At 34.3% G+C, this 19,894-nt stretch overlaps 1 protein-coding gene across 3 annotated transcripts in view; it reads left to right on the top strand.

Moving 5' to 3' along the window:
- Positions 1 to 19,894, top strand: part of FBXL17 (F-box and leucine rich repeat protein 17) — a 478,445-nt gene that overhangs the window by 317,740 nt on the left and 140,811 nt on the right. For all 3 annotated transcript variants that reach the window (XM_058538120.1, XM_058538073.1, XM_058538096.1), the window contains one exon: positions 6,487 to 6,563. In XM_058538120.1, coding sequence (XP_058394103.1) covers positions 6,487 to 6,563 — 77 coding nt within the window. The remainder of the gene's footprint in view (positions 1 to 6,486; positions 6,564 to 19,894) is intronic.

Below are 19,894 nucleotides of genomic sequence, written 5' to 3'. Positions count from 1 at the left end.
GAGGAATGCTTAGAAAAAGCTTAAGAAAAAGTTAGCTCAAGTTGTTATATAATCGTTCAGTGGAGTTGTAGTAAAAAGATGGAACAATGGCTAAAATTAAAAATAAGACTTTTGAATAAATATATTTGAAATATTAAAGCCAGAGCCAAGTTTATCATAAATTTGTTAATTTGATCTCCCTCCCCCCTACTTTGCAAAAACCTTTAACCACTTGTTTCTTAGTAGCTTAAAGAAAATGTGCATTTAAAAAAATATTGTAGACTTGATTCTATCTGAAAAACATTTTTAAAGTATTCTAAGAAACATTCAAATTAAATTAACATGTATTTTGCCAAATAAATGAAGAAACAAAATATTTCCGTAAGAGCTGGTTTGTGATGGTCATTCCTAAATATATTAGAAAATATTGTTTTGTTGTTGTTACTCCTTTTTCAGTGCTGACTCCTACTTACTCTCCAGTTAGGAAACCTACCTAATGTTAGAGATGCTCAGGGATGGGGGTGGTCCAGAAAAAAATCAGCAAATGACAACATCTGCTCTGCTTCCCTCAAAGGTGTAACACCTCTGTTGGCAAAGATGCAAACCCATAGAATTTAAGTTTCAATAACATTTCAGTTTATAGGCCACTTATTGTGGTAAGTCTCATTTAAAAAAAAACAAACAAACTACTATTCTCATTTTGTAACCTTTCACTCTTTGCATGACAAAATGGGCATTAGTTCACTGTTTAAGTAGCAAATGCCTAAATTAATCTTAGATTCACTAATCAGATATTGGCTTTCCAGAGAATAACGTTTGGCAAGTGAGAACTTAAGGAGTGTCCCAAGATATTTGTTGTTAACTGGTGGAGCTGGTAACATTTTGCATGTCACTCCTAGTCTTTCCCCTGTTAAGAACGTGCTTTGAGCAAATGCTTTAGCGTTTTAATTGCAGGTCAGCCTTTAAAAAAAAAATCTCTCTTGCAGTGAACGTCTCTTCTATGAGAATATCTTTAGAAGTTTACATGAAAAATTGATTTAAGTATATATTTGGTACTGTGTTGTTGTTGGGCTAGAAGGACATTTACAGAAAAGTGTACCATAATATACAAAGGACACTCAGCATATCACTTTGATGCCATGTGTCACTTTCCTGAAATAGTCTTTCATTTGTCATTATGTGCAGTTATGTAAGTTAAAGATAAAAATAACTATTGCCTGCTATTTCTGTAGGATTATGATGTCGTGTTACTAGAAAAAGTACCTATAAATGGAATACTCATAAATGAAATTATATTCACATGTAGTAAGGAGAAATGTACTGTTAATAGATTCTTGAATTGATTCATCATGTAAATGTTTACCTGTAAATTTATCTTTTTCTGTACATAGAAATATTTTAGGTAGTGCATTCTCTGAAAGCAGAGTATACCTGTAAATCATGCCCATTCATTTGCTGCACTGGGATTGGATTATTCTTCAGTAAAACTCGATTTGGGGCTTTAGAAAAATCAATCAAATATCATTATTCTTTCTGTAAGATGCCAAATTTTGTTTTGGTGACCTCTGCTATCATTTAAATGACCCGTATATGAGTTAGTGAGGATAAGCTTTCGTCGCACAGAATTGGACCAAGTTTGCTCCCTTGTTGCTGTCTTTAGATCTTGTAAATCCTTTTTATTCCTTTTTCGTTGGTGTGTGTTAGTTGCAGCTTCTTATGCTTTTACCCACTTACAATCTGTATAACATAGGGTGGCTTGTTGGCTTGTTTAGTTTCAAGAAATGATGAAAATGAAGCTCTATTTCTAAAACCCCCAAATAGATCACTTTTATGATGTGTTTGCCTTTCAGGAGTTTTAAGGTTTGATCTACATTTTATTCAACCGTAAACGTACCTAACTCCCCATTGCACTTATTTGCCAATTACTTTACAGCACTCTTCATACTTTTTGTTTTAAATCGGGTTTGTCTTGTTGCATTTTTTCTTCTATTTGAAGATATATCTATTATTCAAATATACAAGTGACTTAGGAAAGAGCATCCTAAAGTTTATTTAGAAATTCGCCAAGCCACATATTAATACATCTCTAATGGGGACATTTCTTTTCACACCTCTAAGGTGATTGAGGCTGTCCTTTAAAGTGAGATTTGCAAACCAGTGTGTGGCAGCTCCAATTAGCTTCTTTTGGGTTTGAAGCACATCACAAACAGTAACAAGGTCTCCTAGGACACTCCTCTTGCAAGCAGTGTAGTCATATTTCCTCATTAGTTCTTTTCAATTGTCACTAATGCCATGTTCCAGCTTTTGAGTAGGAGACAAAAAACATAAAAATTTAGTATGTATGTAGAATGGGTCATTGTTTTCCATAATTCAAGGCTCTTTTGAATTCCTTTGATAGTTTTGAAGCTTACACAGCTTAATTCATTAACCTTTACCCTCCACATAAATCAGGTGATTAGAATCTATTGCTAAGGAGACAGATTCCCCTCCACTGAAACTAAGCAACACATTTTCTTCTTTAAAAAAAATCCTGTATAGCTCACAAAAGTAAGCTTTTTTTTGTTTTTCAAATTTCATGAAATGTTTCAGATGCATTTTAGAACATTATGAAAAGCAAGTGAGCATAAAATTACATTATTATAAAAAATAATTCTTGATGCTTTGGATACTTTGGAGCAGGTTTTCTGGCCCTTTTTAGTATTCTAAAGGAGTCGATATATATGTACTCAACAGCTGTTACTTAAGAATTTACAATGGTTACAATTTTTTTTATTCTCTTCAGAACCCTGCCAAAACATAAAAGCAAGAAAATAATATGAGAGGAGGCAATTCAGAATAAACTAAAATATATTTAAATGTACCTAGGACATTTGATTTGGAGAAATTTTTCATATAGGCCCTCATTTTATAGAGAATGATGATGTGAAGCTCACAAAGAAGGTAGGTGGTTATTCTGTGGTTCTGTAGAGGTGAGACTAGAATGTATGTCTTCTAATTCTTTGTTCTCTCTTGTTAAGATATGTCTTCTCTTATTTCTCAGAACTTAGGAAGATGGTTTAGTAGGCTTGTGTTTGATGTTCATGGGCTATCAAGAATATTTGATATTCATCTACATTTTTCCACTATGCTATTTTTCTATATAATGAACTTCTTGTTAATAATCTTATAGGTTGTTACTTTCTCTAAGGATATAGTTCTTTCCCCAAGTTTTGTAGTTCCTTAGGTTGTCATGCATGAAATGGGAAATCTTTGAATGTACTGACCCCTAGAGAATATCGTTCATATGGTATTCTGAGGTTTTTCCTTAGGGATGGTGGGAACAGGGGGTGGTGGAAAAATGGGAAAAATTTGAATTCTGGATTTTGAGTTTAGGGACTCATGGCTTGCCCTTAGGGACAAAACTATAACTTATCACTGGGATTAATGAATATTCTCCTATGTGGTATCTGTGAATAGGAGAGGGGATGGAGAAGCAAATGTTGTAAATGTGGTCTTTGGTTCTGTCACTCTCCTTCTCACTTAACAATTATCACTTTGCAAACGTTTCTCTCTTTTATTTGTACCGTTTTTAAAGTATCCCTTAAAAAAACTTACATGAGTACCTATAGTCGAAAACTTTAAATAATTACTAATACCACCTTGTTTGTTGCCTGCATACAATCTATATAGTGAACTGAGAAAGGCTCTGATGTTAATACAGTAAAGGTCATGACCAGAGCCAAGACTCTTTTAAAACAGAGAAAAATTATCTAGAATAACTGTGGTCCACAGACTTGTGTTAGGTTAGGTTACTTCCTGTAAATATGTTCTAGAATGGACTCACAAAGTTTCAGGAGGAAAGGACAGTCACCACTCATGGTCTCTCTCATGACCTGCTATCACCGAAGGCTGCCTGGGAAGCTTGACCTAGACTAGTCACAGGGCTTTAGGCACTAGCCAGGGACCAGATGTGGGCCTCCGTTTCCACCAATTTGCAGGGTAATACAAACCACTTCCATTTTCAACTCTCAAAACAATAGCTATTTTAGCTATTTATTTGAACCACTTAATGTGTTTTAATATTATATTGAGTTTCAGTCTAGATTCAAAGAACTTGGGGTTTCTCTCAAATATCACATCCGTGAATGATATATTTAAATTAAAAAAATTAAATTTTGCCACAAATCTTCCAAGGACTGTTTCTTACACTATGAATTCTTATTCAAGAGTATGTCAAGTTCTATGTTGTGTGTAACTTCTGGCACACTAGCTGTGATTAACAGGGTAATTAAAAGTGTTTGGAAAACCTGATGCAACTGAACTTTCAAAAACAGAGCAAAATCCTAGGTGATTCTCTGTAAAAGCAAAGTGCTTTTCTCTTATATTTCTCTTTTCTTTTTTTGTCTAACAGGTATTTACTGCTTGCTTCTTAATCATGTTATCTCTCAGATGTTACCTCTTGAGTAAGCTAATTTATTTGTGATATCTATTCGTAATAACCCTTCTCTGTCGTGTAGGGAGGAAACCAGATGCTCATGGCCTTTCATCAGTTTTAGGACAGTTTTTATCCAGTGATCGATTATCTTATTTTATATGAATATGGCTTCTTGTTGCCTATGAAATAGCGTTTGGTCTGGCTTGTACAGTGAAATCAATTGGTGTTATTTGCTGTTTGTAGTCTGCTCTGTGTGTCTTTAATGTTCATATGTGCTTGTAGCATATCAAATATAGAATCAAGTGGCAGGAACACAAATAGGATATTGAGTTTGTTTAGAGTTTTTTCATAATCAAATAAAAAATCAGGCATTTTGAACTATTTGAAAAGAGCACGAGAACAGAATAAATGATATGAACATTATTTCTGCACTAATTTATTTCATTTTGTGGTGGTCATATGAAATACTGGATCTGCTAACATTTTTGGTAGGTGATGGACGAGGACAGTGAGATATGTATCTTTGAAATGACAGAAAGTAGTCAGACTGTTTTTTTCAACTATTTAGGATTTTATAATTATCCAGGGCCTTTGTTTTTATCCTAAGCATGTGAAAATTAGTTTTTCAAGTTGTATATAAAACATGGTTGTTGACTGTAGTGTTTCATTTCTGCTTTTATCCTCCCTTTTTTATGAGTTCATTCAGATGTTACATTAAAGCCAAATGACATGGAATTAGGTTTTAAAATTTCCCTTCATAATAAGCTACATCAATCAAAATTACATTGTGTTACTGTTTTAAATTTTCTACTGTAGCCATGGAAGAGCTTACCGATTTCTATCATAAATCTTTTTTTAAAAATAGCCAAAAAAGAATGTTTATTCAGTTATTCTGAGGAACTTTGAAATGTTTATCATTCCATTAAAATAATATTCTATAAAAATATTTTTAAAAGAAAAATATGTCTTCTCTATAACTAATTTAACCTTCAATAATGAATTGTGTGAGTTAAAATTGTATAAAATTTCTTGACATTTTATGAAGATACCTACAAGTAAGCCAGACAGCAAATAAAATGTCTGAAAGACAGAGATGGATACTCAGTAATTTTTTGATGGATTATACACACAGGTATCAAATTATTTGATCCTTACTTCCTAGAAAAGGTTAATGACTCCTTTTGCTTTTACCCTTTTACTTAACTGTTATTTATGAAGATTAAAACAGGGACTGCATTGAAGGATGCATATGCCTATGTGTCAGTATGACAGTACAGGTTTTTCTGATGTTATAGGGACTGAGCCACAAAATAGATAGTCTTGTTCATCATTGTCTTTAAAGTTCATTCAGTTCTATATGACATGTTCCTCTATGGCTATTAGAGCAGAGTGTACCATTCAAAAACCTTTTAACTTAAGTGAAACCAGGAAAGACTTGAAATCTTACATATCTATATCTATATTATTAAAATGGCCTATACCTATGCAACAATTCATTTAAAATATTAAAAATAAAACATTTTAAAGTAACATTTTAAAGTTCTTATGGGTGCAGATTTTCTTTCATCTTTAATCCGTTATAAATTTTTAAAACATATTTTTGTTTTATATTGAATAAAATTTCACAAAGAGTGTCTATTTTAGTATTATCAAACTCCATCATTAATAATTGAACCATGAGTCATATTACCAGCCACCCATAATGACCATCCATCTATATTCTACGGTTTCATTATAATTATTTTTATATTATTTTATTATATAAATGCTATATGTTCATTATATAGCATATGTTTACTAGTCTATTAACAAATGTAACTTTACTGTCATAGGAATATCTCCTTTTTGTTGCTTTGATTTTAAAAGATAGACTAGTCATAAATGTATTTAATTAAAGTCATTTAGGTAGTAGAGAGTTTAAAGCAGGGAATCTAATACCTTTTCCTGAAACACTTTGAAAGAGGTTTGTTGAAAAAAGAGAGCTGTGACATTGATCAGATGCTGAACTCTTCCTCTTATGGTCGTGGCCAAACTCTTGCTAATTTAACTTGGAATGCATTAGTGTAACTCATCACTTTTTTTGTGTGTTTCAGATGTGTGGAGGTCATTGCAAAGGAAGGACAAAACCTGAAAGAGCTATATTTGGTGTCCTGTAAAATCACAGATTATGGTATGTAATGAGCCGTTGTCCTAATCCTTTTCAAGAATAAAAAGTTACAAGATCTTTGAAAGCTTGTTGAAAGAAATCAAGAGCTACTATCTCATAGAGACTATCTTTATTTGTGCTAACTCTGATCATACCAAAAAACTGAAGAAATCATGAGACTAATAACCAGAGTAAAATGCATATGTATATCTATTTATCACCATGCAATTGCACACACACACACACACACACACACACTCACTCACGTAGGATTAACAAGTATGGCTCAAAGAGCTATACAGGATAATTAAATATTTGATATAATAACTGTAACTTAAAAATTATTACATTGAGTTGATTTGCTTAATTTAATGCCATGTCACAAATGAATTCCTGCTGACATTTCAAATGCCACACGTCTTAATGCTTTAAATTCTTTAAAGCATTGGAAACTTCCATGTTAGATATATAGGAAGTTAAGGCTCTACATTTGTATGCAAGAAATTAAATTATCTTAATTTCCAATATTTCTTTAAAGTGGAGAAAAGCAAGTTATTTTATAAAAATATGAAAATTACAAAATCTTGTTGAAGTAATAAAAATACCCTAGTCATTCTTTTTTGTTCAACTTTATATATTTTTCTTATTGATTTGTATATTTAATCTAAATATAAAGTTTAACCATATATTTGGGTTTATGGGAGACTGAAGTGGTTTCCTTTTCTGATTTTTTAATTTGTTCATTTAAATTTGAGATTATGCTTTCTACCTTGAGGGAAACTAATAACTCGTTAAATTTTTTATTGTTAACTCTGACATATGCTAATAAATGACTCCAATCCTAGGATGTCATGCTGACCATCTGCCCAGGGTGGGAGGATTGTATTTTATCAGCTACCTAATTCATCCTTTGGAATAACTCTACAAAAGCTATAATAAAACACAAAATAAAAAAAGATTTGGCTTAAAAATAACCCTAATTTCTTTTTAGCGTTTATTTTTTGAGAATGGTAAATGTGTCTTAGGTGGATTTATTCATATGTTTCTGAGTTGTTGGTTTTTTCCTAATTTATACATGCAAAAGGAGTGTTTTGATATGTTTTCCTTTTCTTTGTAGTTTGTTTTCTGTTTTGGCACATTAGATTGCCGCTGACATACAATGCCTTTAAAACCTCCAATATCTCCCTATTATCTAGGCCTTAGAGAGTTCTCTCCACTCAACACAGGGCATATACTCAATACATGTAGATTTGTTAATTAAATAGTACATTCATTCGTTCCAGACTCTTTACTTGGCATTCAAGGTCCTTTACCATCAGCCCCCTAACTGCCCCTCCAACCTTATTTTATGTCACTCCCCTTTACCTATTGGCTGCCAATGTCAGATTGCTAATAGCCAGGAGAGCTATGGATTAAGTTCCTTAGAATGAACTCTTCCAGGTCCAGCAGTGGAAAATGTTGGTAAAATTACATTCTACTCTAGCACCTATCTGTTAAGTTAGCCAGTGCAAAGACATGTTCCAGAAGATAAGGAGAAGAGAAAAAGCTTTGGACTTGGGACAGATCTACTATCAAGTTCGGTCTTTGTGCTTTGTTTGTTCTTTTACCTTATGGAAGTTCCTTCACATCTCTGAGGCTCAGTTTCCTCATTTGTAAAATGGGGAATTAATATCTGACCTTATATTCCTATGTGTACCCAGCGCCCAGTCTAATCATTAGCTCAGTGTATACTGCTGATAAATGTTGCTATTCTACAGAAGGGAGACAGAGGGAAGAGTCACACAAAGTTCTTCTACCCTTTTTCCTTTCCTAGGTCTTGGAAGAGGTTTTCGTTGTTGTTATTGTTGATTGCTGGTTTTTAGTGATATTCTCATGTTCTGGTGTTTTGAAATTTTAGAATTTTTTTTCTCCTAGTGGAGTGAAAACTATGTTAAAATCTTGCCAATATGGTTTACATTTACTTGTATCTCTGAATTATTTAGATCATTGGTTCTCTACTCTCTCTGCACGTTAGGATCACCTGAGGAGCTTCTAAAGCATACTGATGCCTGAGCCTTATTCAAGACTAATTAAATCAGAATTTCTAGGACGTGGAGCCCAGGCATTGGTTTTGTAAAACCTGCCTAAATGATGTTAACCACAGCCAAAGTTGAGAACAACTGATCTAGTCCATCTGAGAGGAACCAGAAGTGAACATCTGGGGACTCCCCCCCACCCTATGGTTACAAGAAATCTATCACGATTTTTTTGGTACCTCAGTCCCTCCAGCTTTCCAGCTCTCTGCCCAACCCCATCTCTCTGCCTTCCTCCTGAGATTTTAGGTATTCAAAGGGTTCATGGTGAAAGTCTCCGTGCATCTATTGGTTCTGTTCTTCAAAACGTTGGGTCACAGTTGAGGATGAGGGGGAAAGGTGGATAGTTTATGAGATTGTCCTATAATTGGTATTCGATTATAAAATTAAAACAAATTACTGAAAGCTCAGCTCAGCTCATCTCTTTTTCCCTGGTACCATGCCAATAACACATGAATAATTTTTGTCAAAAAAATAGCAAAAAGGATTTTTCGTTGTAACCAGAGAAATTGCATGTTATTGGAGGTAACTGTTCTGCTAGCATAGGCTGTCTGTGATCCCTTGCCCTATGTTAATTATAAGTTTTGACAAGGAAAAACAGATGCCTTTTTTTCTTCAACGGGATAAGTAGAGACATATTCTATAGAACTTTCAGATTATTGAAGCTACTTAAAAATTGTAAAATTTCATGTACACCTGATACTGGGGGAATTTCATCCTTCAAGAGAGTACTCCATAATTCTGCTTTCTATTGCTTTACTCATGTTCAAGCTAGTTAGTCTCCTCCTCACCAACTCTCTCTGTGGTGCTGTGTTTGTACATGCTGTCAGTCTAGTATACTGAGTTGTTTGAAGTTTTTTGCAGGATGCATTGATTCAGACATGGCAGCTTGCCTGGCATATCATTTGTAATTTTTGTCATGATTCTCACAGATGTTGAATGTGGTATTATAGTACTTAGCAACACCTGGCCAGGCTGTTGTGAAGCTATGTTCATTTTAATTGATATATGATATAGTTGTCAAGAAGAAAACTATCATTCTAATAGGCTTCTTATTCCCCAAATTGAACATAGATCTTTATGGTAAAGGATAGCAGTTATAAACAAATCAATAATTCAGGCACAGCTAAATGGAAAATACAGTCTTGGGAAATTGCTCCCTGAGGAGAAATCTAATATTGTCATTCTTCTATCACTGAACAAATATATGTTATAGGCAGTATCATGGGGAAAAACTCAAACTTAGGAGTCAGAGAGTTAGGTTAGAATTCCAGCTTTGCCTCTTCTTTTTTCTGTGACCTTGAGCAAATTACTTAACCTCCTAGTTTTGTCATCTGTTAATCACATGATAATACGTACCATAAAAAGTAGTGAAAATGAGTATAAAACATCTGTGTCATGCCTGGTGGCATAGTGGATATTCACTAATCGTCAGTTCTTATAATAATAGAATCATCTTTTTCTTTGAAGAAAAAGCAGCCCTCCTCCTCCTCCAAGTGTGGTTTTCCTGTTTGTGGGAATCATTATTTAGAAGTTTGACCTATATTAGTCTGTACCTGCCTAGTTGACTTCCATACCTAATCTATCTAAACCAGATTCTTACTAGTAGGGAATAAAGAGAAAGATAAAGCAAAAAGTTTAAAATCTTTAATTTGCCTCCCTATCTTAGGTTTCTTCCTTATCTCTTCTCTGTGTTACCTTCATTTTTGTTTGGATAATTTTCTCCTGGTTCCCTTTATGCTTTTCTTTGTTCCTATAATAATTTGTCAGCTAATAGTTTCCAACCTACCTTTCTGCTCGCCTTCAAACACTTTTCTGTTGAAAATTCTCCTCCGTTAGAAAAGAGTATTTTTAGGACTGAAAGGAAGATGAGGAGTAGAAATCAACCTGTGTCATTCAAATCTATGGAGGTTAGAACCAGTCTTTCTCAGGCTGCGTGGCACGGAACATGTGGTGTAATAAATAGGATGGATGAATAAATCTCTTATCTCCATTGACTTCTCCATAGTGAATTTTACCAGTATGACCCTGTGTCAGGGGGCAGTTGTAAAAAGGACTCAGGTTTCTTACGGGGTTGTTATCACATGTCTTTTGACTTGAGCACTCCAGATGGCCCTAGAAATACACTTTAGAAGATATCTTTTTGCTTCCCTTCTAAAGTTGTCAAATAACCTTTAATTAAAGAGGACTGTAAACGCTCAACTACTGACATCGATGTTTGGGGCCTACAAGGTCACTGACAACCCACAGGCTCACTCTGTGCTACTCCACACGCTCTTCTGTCACTCCCACAGACCCTGGAGTGGCTCTCCCGGAACAGTCTTTGGCTGCCTCTTATTCTGCTTGCCAATGCTCTTCTGCCTGATTTGGGAATTTTAAACCTAACCCAAGGCTTGCCACGAAAGCTTTTGGATTGCTCTGGGCAACAGGTCTCCCAAGTCAAGGAAGTCACTGTTCCCATGGTTATCATTTGAGATGTCATTTTAATTGGCCTGCCACACAACAGACATGATATATATTCATTCTGTCAACAGATATTGATTCAGCACCTACTACGTGCTGGGCTCTGTGCTAGATGCAGAACATGTGTAGTTTCTACATTCCTGGAGCTTTCATTCTGATGAGATCCAGAGAGTAGGGCTAGTCTGCTTATTAAAAAAAAAAAAAAAAGTAATGCATCTTCTTCCAGACAAGAAAAATGACAGGGAGTAGCCTGCTGACATTAATCTTTGCTTTGGTATAAACCATGCCTCACCCCAGCTTTGTTGACCTTCTAACGCTATTGAAAGATTAACAGGTTGTACATTCCCTACCTTTTCTCAGGGTACTAGACCCCTTTAGCTGTTAGTTAACCCAAATTGGGATCTGGGATATGTTATTAAAGTAAGCACACTGAAGAAACAAAAGGAAGGGTTCTGGATTACACTAGTATCAGGTATTGTCGATTACACTAGTATATCAAGAGTGCTTCATCTTTTCTTGCCAAACCAACACTGATTAATTATTCAAGAAAAAAATCTTATACCAAAAATAATTTTGCTTTTTATTATGTCTTCCTATTTTTCTTATTATTAGGTATGCGTTACGTATAATGATGTTCCATTTAAAATTAAATTCCTGGTTTTTCCCTTTTATGTTTTGTTTCATTTTCAAATTGTGTTTCAAACTGCTCCAAGATTGCTGGGTAAGATTTAACTCCTTTTGTCAGCAGGAATAACTCTAATGGTTGTAAAGTGACAGAGAAGAACTTTAGAAAATACATTTGCAAGTCAAAAAGAATGTCTTATTGTTTACTGCTGATTATTCACTAACTCTCTCCATTCTATCATTTAAGTATAGATAGCTTTTATTGTTTCTAACAAAATAGTACTAAATTGCTAAATCTTCTATTGTTGCAAATTTCCTCTGTTTATATGTCCATCTTAAAAATTATTTCTCTCCACCTCTAATTCTTTATTTTGTTCTTGGAGTCCCTCACTACTGGATTTACATGTATATTGTTATACTTAGCAATTTTTATGTTCTTTTTTTTTCTTTCTTCTCAGTATTGGTCATGATTTTTCACTGAAAATTTTGTATTTAGTTAAAAGTTTTTGTAAATGCTTTTCTTTGCTCAACAGCAAAGAAATTGTTGAGTTTCTTCTCAATTTCCTAGATCATCCTAAGACTACAGCTATATAACCTTAAAATAAAAGACTGAACAATAACAATGCTTATCACTGTGTCTTGCCATAATAGACTACAAATCTCAAATTTATTGAGAAGGACTTCTTAAGACATTTCTCCAAGAAATTACTCCCATAACCAATTCAAAGGCCAACTCCAGCTTCGTATATAATAGTCTTTTTTTTTTCAATTAAGAAACCTTCTAACCTATGTTTAAAAGACAAATGGACCAGTTTCTGTGTGCTTGCCCCTAAATGTTTTCATACCTCCAAATACGTACATATTGTTGCTCCAAATTAATTTATTAATTTTTTATAACTAAATACTAAATTTACATATTCAATTGCATTATTAACTGAAATATTAACTTTTCAACTTTCCTTTCCTCAATTACTTTTAGCACTTCTAAAATATACTGTTTAATTTTAATTTTTTTTTTTTAAAGATTTTATTTATTTATTCCCCCCCCCCCCGCCCCAAGCCCCAGTAGATAGTTGTATGTCATAGCTGCACATCCTTCTAGTTGCTGTATGTGGGACGCGGCCTCAGCATGGCCGGAGAAGCGGTGTGTCAGTGCGCGCCCGGGATCCAAACCCAGGCCGCCAGCAGCAGAGCGCACGCACTTAACCGCTAAGCCACGGGGCCGGCCCTATAATTTTAATTTTAATTAGCTGTTTTTAACATTAATCTTGTGAAGGAGTCCTGTTATAAAAGAAATTTGTCCCAAATCACATAAACAGTCATTTTTCACAGAGTTCCTATCTTTTTTTTTGTCTCAAAAAGTAAGGTATATTTGCAGCAAATAGGAGGCCAAGAGGACTCGAGTTCCTATCTTTAACCCTCATTGTTTATTACCCTTGAGTATGTAGACCAAGCATTGGTTTCCCTTGTACTATGCTGTAGTATAAATAGAATCATTATTGATCTTTATCAGTATTGTATCAGTGATGAATAGATCTAAAGAGGAATGCAATTAACGCCAAGATTATTGCAGTAATACTAGATTTCCAGTATCCCACACAAGAAACAATTTCCTAATGTTTAAAACTTCTTGAAAATAGATGTCTTGAGTGGTAGTGAATTCTCTATTATAAGAGTTATTCAAGCCGAGATAATCTCTTGAGGAAGATGTGAAAAGATGGAAGCATTGAGTAAGGAATTGATTTATATGATCCATAAATTCCTGTCTAATCCTGGGATTTATTCTGGACTGGTTTTGTGTTTTGTTTCATTCAGCAAATGTTTACTGTATGTGTGCTGGCTGGATGCTGTGGAGAATACAGAGATGGGTGAGAAGTGTGTATTCTGATGTTGAGAAAGCAGATATAAGCAATGAAAAAGTTTTCTAACATAGTAAGCAATATGATGGTGTCAAATAAAAAGATAGGCCCTACAAGATGTAGGGGCTCAGAAGGACAGGATCATCAGAGATTGAAATCGTTGGAGAAGGATTTGTGGTGGAGGAGGCATTGGAGGACAGAAATGAGAAGAAAGGGCATTTGAGGTAGTACAGCCCTAGGAAAGGCTCAAAGCAAGAACAGGTGTCTGAATGGATGAGTTTGTATGCACTGGTTAATCTAAAGAAAGAACAGAAATCATCCAAAGTGATTACGTGCACACACGGGCAAATTTTGAAGAAACCTTATGAAAATATTCTAGTTGAAAATTCAGGGTAAGTTCCAACTTTCACCTCAACTTTTCCTGTCTTATTCATCATTCCCATGGTAACAACTTCACGTAACATATATTATATAAAAGGAAACCCTCCTTTGAGTTCTAACTACTAATCAAATATCCAGTTCAATTGAAAAAAGTCAATGTAAACTTTCATAACAATAATAATAATGATGGAATAGTTAACATTTATTGGATGTTTTCTGTGGGCATTATTCATTTAATCCCCTTACCACCCCACTTGAGATAGGCACTGTTAATATTCAAGCTTACAGATGTGGAAACTGAGGCCTGGAAAGGCTCAGGTTCACGTAGTTTGTGAGTAACTGTATGGTATGGATTCAATTAAGTCAGTCTTTTGCATAGTCACTCATAGGTCAGTGATGTGCTTAGGAGTATTTATTACTAGAAAGCTTTGTTGGATTTTCCCAGTTGTCAGAGCTTAAAAAATATAACTGAATCTCATGCCACCATGTTTGTCCATTTGTATATTAAAAAAAAAGTCACAAAGCAGCTACCCCATGAGATCTAATTATATAGTTATAGAACTTAATAGGTTTAATGTGCTTATTCACTATAACTTTGTTATGCTGACACCAAATATCTGTTGCATGCTATGGTTAAACATTCCCTAGGCAGAAGGTAGAGACTCTCATTGATGTTCAATGTGTATTCAAAAAATGTTTTCTTAATAATTTCAAAACTGTGTATAATTCTTCATGAGTTAAAATTTTTTCTTACATTCCCTTTCTAAATTATTATAACAAACTTTATGAAGGAGGCAGAAATATTATTACTCTTTTTTAATAGATAGGAAAGTTGAGCCCACATAGATTTTAATTAATTAGCAAAGCTGGAACTAAAATCTCCTTACTCCAAATCATTTACTGGATTATGTGCAGATAACTTCTCAAATTTCTCTGCTTTGCATATAGAAATGATTTCTTCATTTACATGATTCTTTAAAAGTAATTTTAGCCAACACTAAATGACATAATTTCATACCAATTTTTTAAAGAACAGATAGTTCTAGAGATACACAATTGTACCATCCTCAAAAAACACAAGCGATTGTTCCCTTCTTTAAGTTCATCTTCCTTAAACCTGAGCTAGTTTTGGGACCTCGGTGTCATCATCTGCCTTGGTGGCCTATTACTTTTCTTCGCTTAGGAGAGCCTCTTCCAAGAATATTCTCTGAGAAGTCAAAATTGAATCTCTCTTCAGCGTGGCTTTGCTCTAGGCCTCCTCTATGCTCTTTGACTTCAGTGCTCCTCATTTTCTGAGATATGAAAAGTAGGAGCAGAAAAGGAGGAAAAACCTAAGATCTATATCTCTTCCTTCTAAAGCATCACACCATATCTCTTCCACTTACAATTCTCTCTTAGGATTTTACCTTCTCTTTGAGATAATTTTGCCCTCCTCACCTGATGTTTGACTAAATCTCCTTCACTATTTACTGGTTAATTAGCCTACTGAAAACCCTTGGTATCTGATTTATTTTGAAAAAAAAGAAAAAACAAATAACGAAAAACCAAACATCTGCCAAGTTTCCCATTAGAAAGTGATAGTACCATTCATAGCAAAATGTAAATTAAACATTAAAATAATTGATTTAACTGTATGTCTATCACTAATTAGGCTCACATCATTATATCCACTAATGCTGGTAGGATTAACCGTACTAGAAGGTCTTTCTCTTTTCATTTATTGGCAGGACTTCCTTATATTAAGAGCAACTTTCCTTTATCAACCTTTTGGTTTACCTGAGTTCAATTTATATAGGAAAGGAAGGAATAATACATGATTCTTTCTCTTTATTTACCAGTTTTCAAAATATTAATTTGATTTCTATCGTCTTCCAAAGAAGTTGTTGTTGTTTTTGTTTAATTATTGTTATAACCTCAACAATCCATTGCAGTTATTTTTCTTGTTAATACTCAAATTGTCCTGTCTTTGGTAGTAGAAGCTTCTTTGAGTTGGTTCCCTTGGCCTTTTGACATAGACTGATTATGTCAAGATATACAGGCTCATCTTATGCATATCATGCTAGAGACATGGCATTAGCCTTTTTTCTAAAGAACTGTGGTTCTTTGAGTGAATTAGGCTTTTTTTGAAAATTTAATCTTCTAAATCTGTGCTGCACTCTGAATCTTACATCACTGTATTTTCTGCCTTTTATTCCTACAGTTTAAAACCTATATCTCATCACAAGTCCGACCTTCCCTTTACAGCTCGGTGACATTAGCCCCCCAAGTTTTAAAGCATCCTCATTTAGGGATTCCCAACACACTAGAAACTTATAGTTTCTTATGTCCAACACTCTTTTAATCCTACCCACATTTTCTGCTTTTGGAGAAGTTAGAGGTAGGACTTGGGAAGGAGAAATAGTTTTACATTTTAGCAACTCCATCAACTTTCTGCAGATTTCCTTCTGATTTTGTTTGTCTCAGATTTTCTGCATTTGTTTTAAATAAGTGCTAAAATTGGACCACTTGGACCCATTTAGAAATAAGTAGAAAAGTGTTCAAACTGTGTAGTCTTACATAATCTCATTCAGGGATTTTCTAAACTTCCTTGTCCTACAGTGAAAAATACATCTTGCATTTAAAGTGCTTGTTGGACTTTCACTAAATTGATTTTGTCACTTACTAGAATGACCAGCAGTTTGAAAAACACTGCTGTAGTTCAACTTCTGCAACGTATAGGTGAGAACTAGATCTGTTAGTCAGTGACCTGCTCAAGAGTAGAAAACTGGTGGATTTCCTTGGTACCAAATGAACACTGGTTTTCTTGGGTGCCAGCCTTCCCAAGCTCATCAAATCCCATGTGTTGGTCTTATTATCTATGAAATAGGGGTTAATATTCCTTTTTTCTCATGTCTTTGGGAGTAAGAGAATTGAATAGTCTCGTGATGATTTCACTTTAGGATAGATATTATGTGGAACTGTCTTCTGAGACAAAAAGGTAGTTTTGTTAATTTAATTTCCTAATTAAGTAAATTAAACTCACTTTTACCTTAAATATTAAACTAATTCATTTTAACTCTTATCCTAAAACATTCCCTTGGGTTTGTAAGATTAAATCACCTAGAATTTATCTGTCAAATGTGTTCCTTTTCTTGGGTTTATCTGCATGACATTAAATAAATAGTTTGAACTTTTCAACTTTTCAAACAATTGTGTTGAGTTGACGTGGCTGATCCAGACTATGTGCTTCATGCCTGAAACCAACTTGTCTTTCATTGAGAATGACTGAGTGTGGGCAGAGAAAAGGAGATTTTAAAAATTAGAAATAAGGAGTAAACAAAAGAAAATTTTCCATCTTCAGAGAGTTATGGTACTTTTCTATTTGTTGTATATATAGCCTTTTAAAATGAGCTGCCTTCATACTGATATAATGTAAATTTTGCTTGCCAAGGTATGTTTATATGGTAAGTAATTCTTAGAAGCAGAAAAAAATTATGTAAAAAACTAAGTATTGTTTTATGATCGATACTTATAGTATATTTTTAATTGTCTCTATCTCTTTCTTTGGTTAGATTTCTCATTTTTCCCCTTCCTACTATCTCTTTCCTCACATATGGCTCTGGGGGCTTCTCCAAGAAAGCAGTTTTGCTTTGAAGATATTTTATTTCCTCTCTTAAAGGATTCTTCTGTTCTTTTAGATTTAAAATCACAATAATACCCTAGTAGGATCCATCCCCTTCCCTGCCCTCTGTGTGTCTGAGAATCTCTCCAAAGGCAGCCTTGAAAGTAGAATTTGGAGATTGGAAGTTCAGAGATGCTTCTCTGGTGTACTGGGGACAAGACAGTCATGTAGGAAGCAGCTTATGACCAAGCTGTCATCGTCCAGAATGACACTTTCTAAACATGCTCGAGGAGAATATATTTGAAATTTTAAATCATTTATATACTATAGTAACCAAAAACTTCTTTTAAATGAATGAGAATAATATATATATTATAATAACACATATATGTTGTAATAGCATACATATATGATGTATATGTACATATATATCATAATAAATAAGATGTAAGCCAATTTTGAACAGCAATAAGGGACTTAACATTTCAGCTCTACAAAATAAACGAAGCGTTTGAAATTCAATCAGTCCTATTTTATGTTGAGGCAAATGTACTTGGCTTTTTCTGAGAATTGTACCTTCTGCTCTGGTTTATATAAGAAATTGGCTGAAATCCTTTAAAGCTTTTGCTTTCAACTTTGCCGTTACAACACACCTTGCAATCAAGGTTTGCAAACCATTTACTTTCTAAAAAATTATAAATTAGAACAGATTCTGTGATTTCTTCTTTTCACTCACTTGGATTCTGATAAAATTTTCTTGAATGGCAGAAAGAAGGATGCATTTAGCAAGGGTGCTGAAATTTCCACATTATTTGTGGCTTCTTTGTTGTCACAGTTTTTGATGTGTGGTACTTACTAGTGTACCATTATTAATTATTTGCATGTTTGTGAAATGTATTATTATGAAGGTCAGTCCCCTACTCCCCATATGCATTTTCCCCCAAATTTCTGTCATGCTCTTTTATTTTCACCATATTTGGAGGCTAGAGCAAATTCAGGGAATGCGTACCAGTGTGTGCTACACATATCAATATTATCCATCGCCTTCATCATTCTGTGGAGGAAAACACTGATTCTAGAGCTCGGGGCCCTTGAGGACAAATAGGACACCAAACAGAGCACATATCTGAAGAAAGACCCTCCCCCTCCACACACAAATTATGTGGAAAGGCACAGCTTTTCCATAATTATGCTGCTTTTCTCATGCAGCTCATACTTCGTCTTTTTGCTAGATAGACTGTTGATTTGAAATCTATTCTACTTTCTTGGATTTATGAAAAAATATAACTTTAACATTTTTATTCAAGAAGGTGGTCTTTAATAGCCTACATTGCATATACTTTTAAATTAGTTATTTTAAGATACAACATTTAAATTAGACACCTACTATAATTTCTTAAGGTTTTCTGGTATATAGCAAGGCTCTTTAGAACACTTTTTGCGTGCAGTGAGCTCTACAAATATTTACATCTTTTTTTTTTCAACTTTAGGAAACCAGTTGAAAATTGTAGAATTTGACTTTGGAGCTGTGTAGTGTATTTTTGGACTATTACAAATCTATCTAAATCTACAACCTGCTAGGAATGATCGAATCCCTTCCAGCTTGTGATTGTAATGTATGATTTGTGTGGACTTGAGTCTGTGTCACAAATGCATTTAGTATTTTCTGAACTGAGCTTCTGTTCTGTGCCAGGCAGGTTTCTAACTGTGCGTGTTCAGTCCACTGATTGACTGACTGAGAGCCAAATTATTCTCAGTAACACATACTCAATGTCCAACTACTACAGAAAAGATGGACTCCAGGGCCAAAATTGGACCCTCACTAACAAAGCTTGCTTTCTGCCACTAGTGATCCTTACACACTGAATGAAAATTCAGTGACCTATATTCTTCCATTTAAATCCTTTAAAATTTAAATTAAAACTTTGTCAACAGTAATTCTAACCATACTGAGGCAAAAAGAGCGTTCCCTGTAATCTGGCAGCACTAAATGTAATTCATAACTATCAAAAATCCGTTTTCTCTGCATAACTTTTAAGAACGCTCCTGATGTCTTGAAAATTCCGTGCAATTTTCTTTAAAAGTTGGTTTGGAATGCCACTGTGCATCTTGAAGCCCACATACAGTGAGTTAAATTACAGCAATAGCATATTTCTCAAGCACCATATAGTTGCAAATCCTTTATACTGAAGTACATAGTAAAGGATTTTCTCCTTGAACAGTGAAGGAAGTTGAACTTTGGGGTTGTTTCAATTTAACACATGAAGTGCTGCACGCTTAAAGCTGTGTTTTGCCTTTCCTACTTTTTCTTCTGTATTCATCCTTGCTTCCCGTGAAAGGAATTAAGTATGTAAT

The sequence above is a fragment of the Diceros bicornis genome, chromosome 1, assembly GCF_020826845.1.
Source record: "Diceros bicornis minor isolate mBicDic1 chromosome 1, mDicBic1.mat.cur, whole genome shotgun sequence".
NCBI classification, from domain to species: domain Eukaryota; kingdom Metazoa; phylum Chordata; class Mammalia; order Perissodactyla; family Rhinocerotidae; genus Diceros; species Diceros bicornis.
Note: the sequence above shows the minus strand (reverse complement) of the source record. Positions and strands in the feature narration are given on the sequence as shown.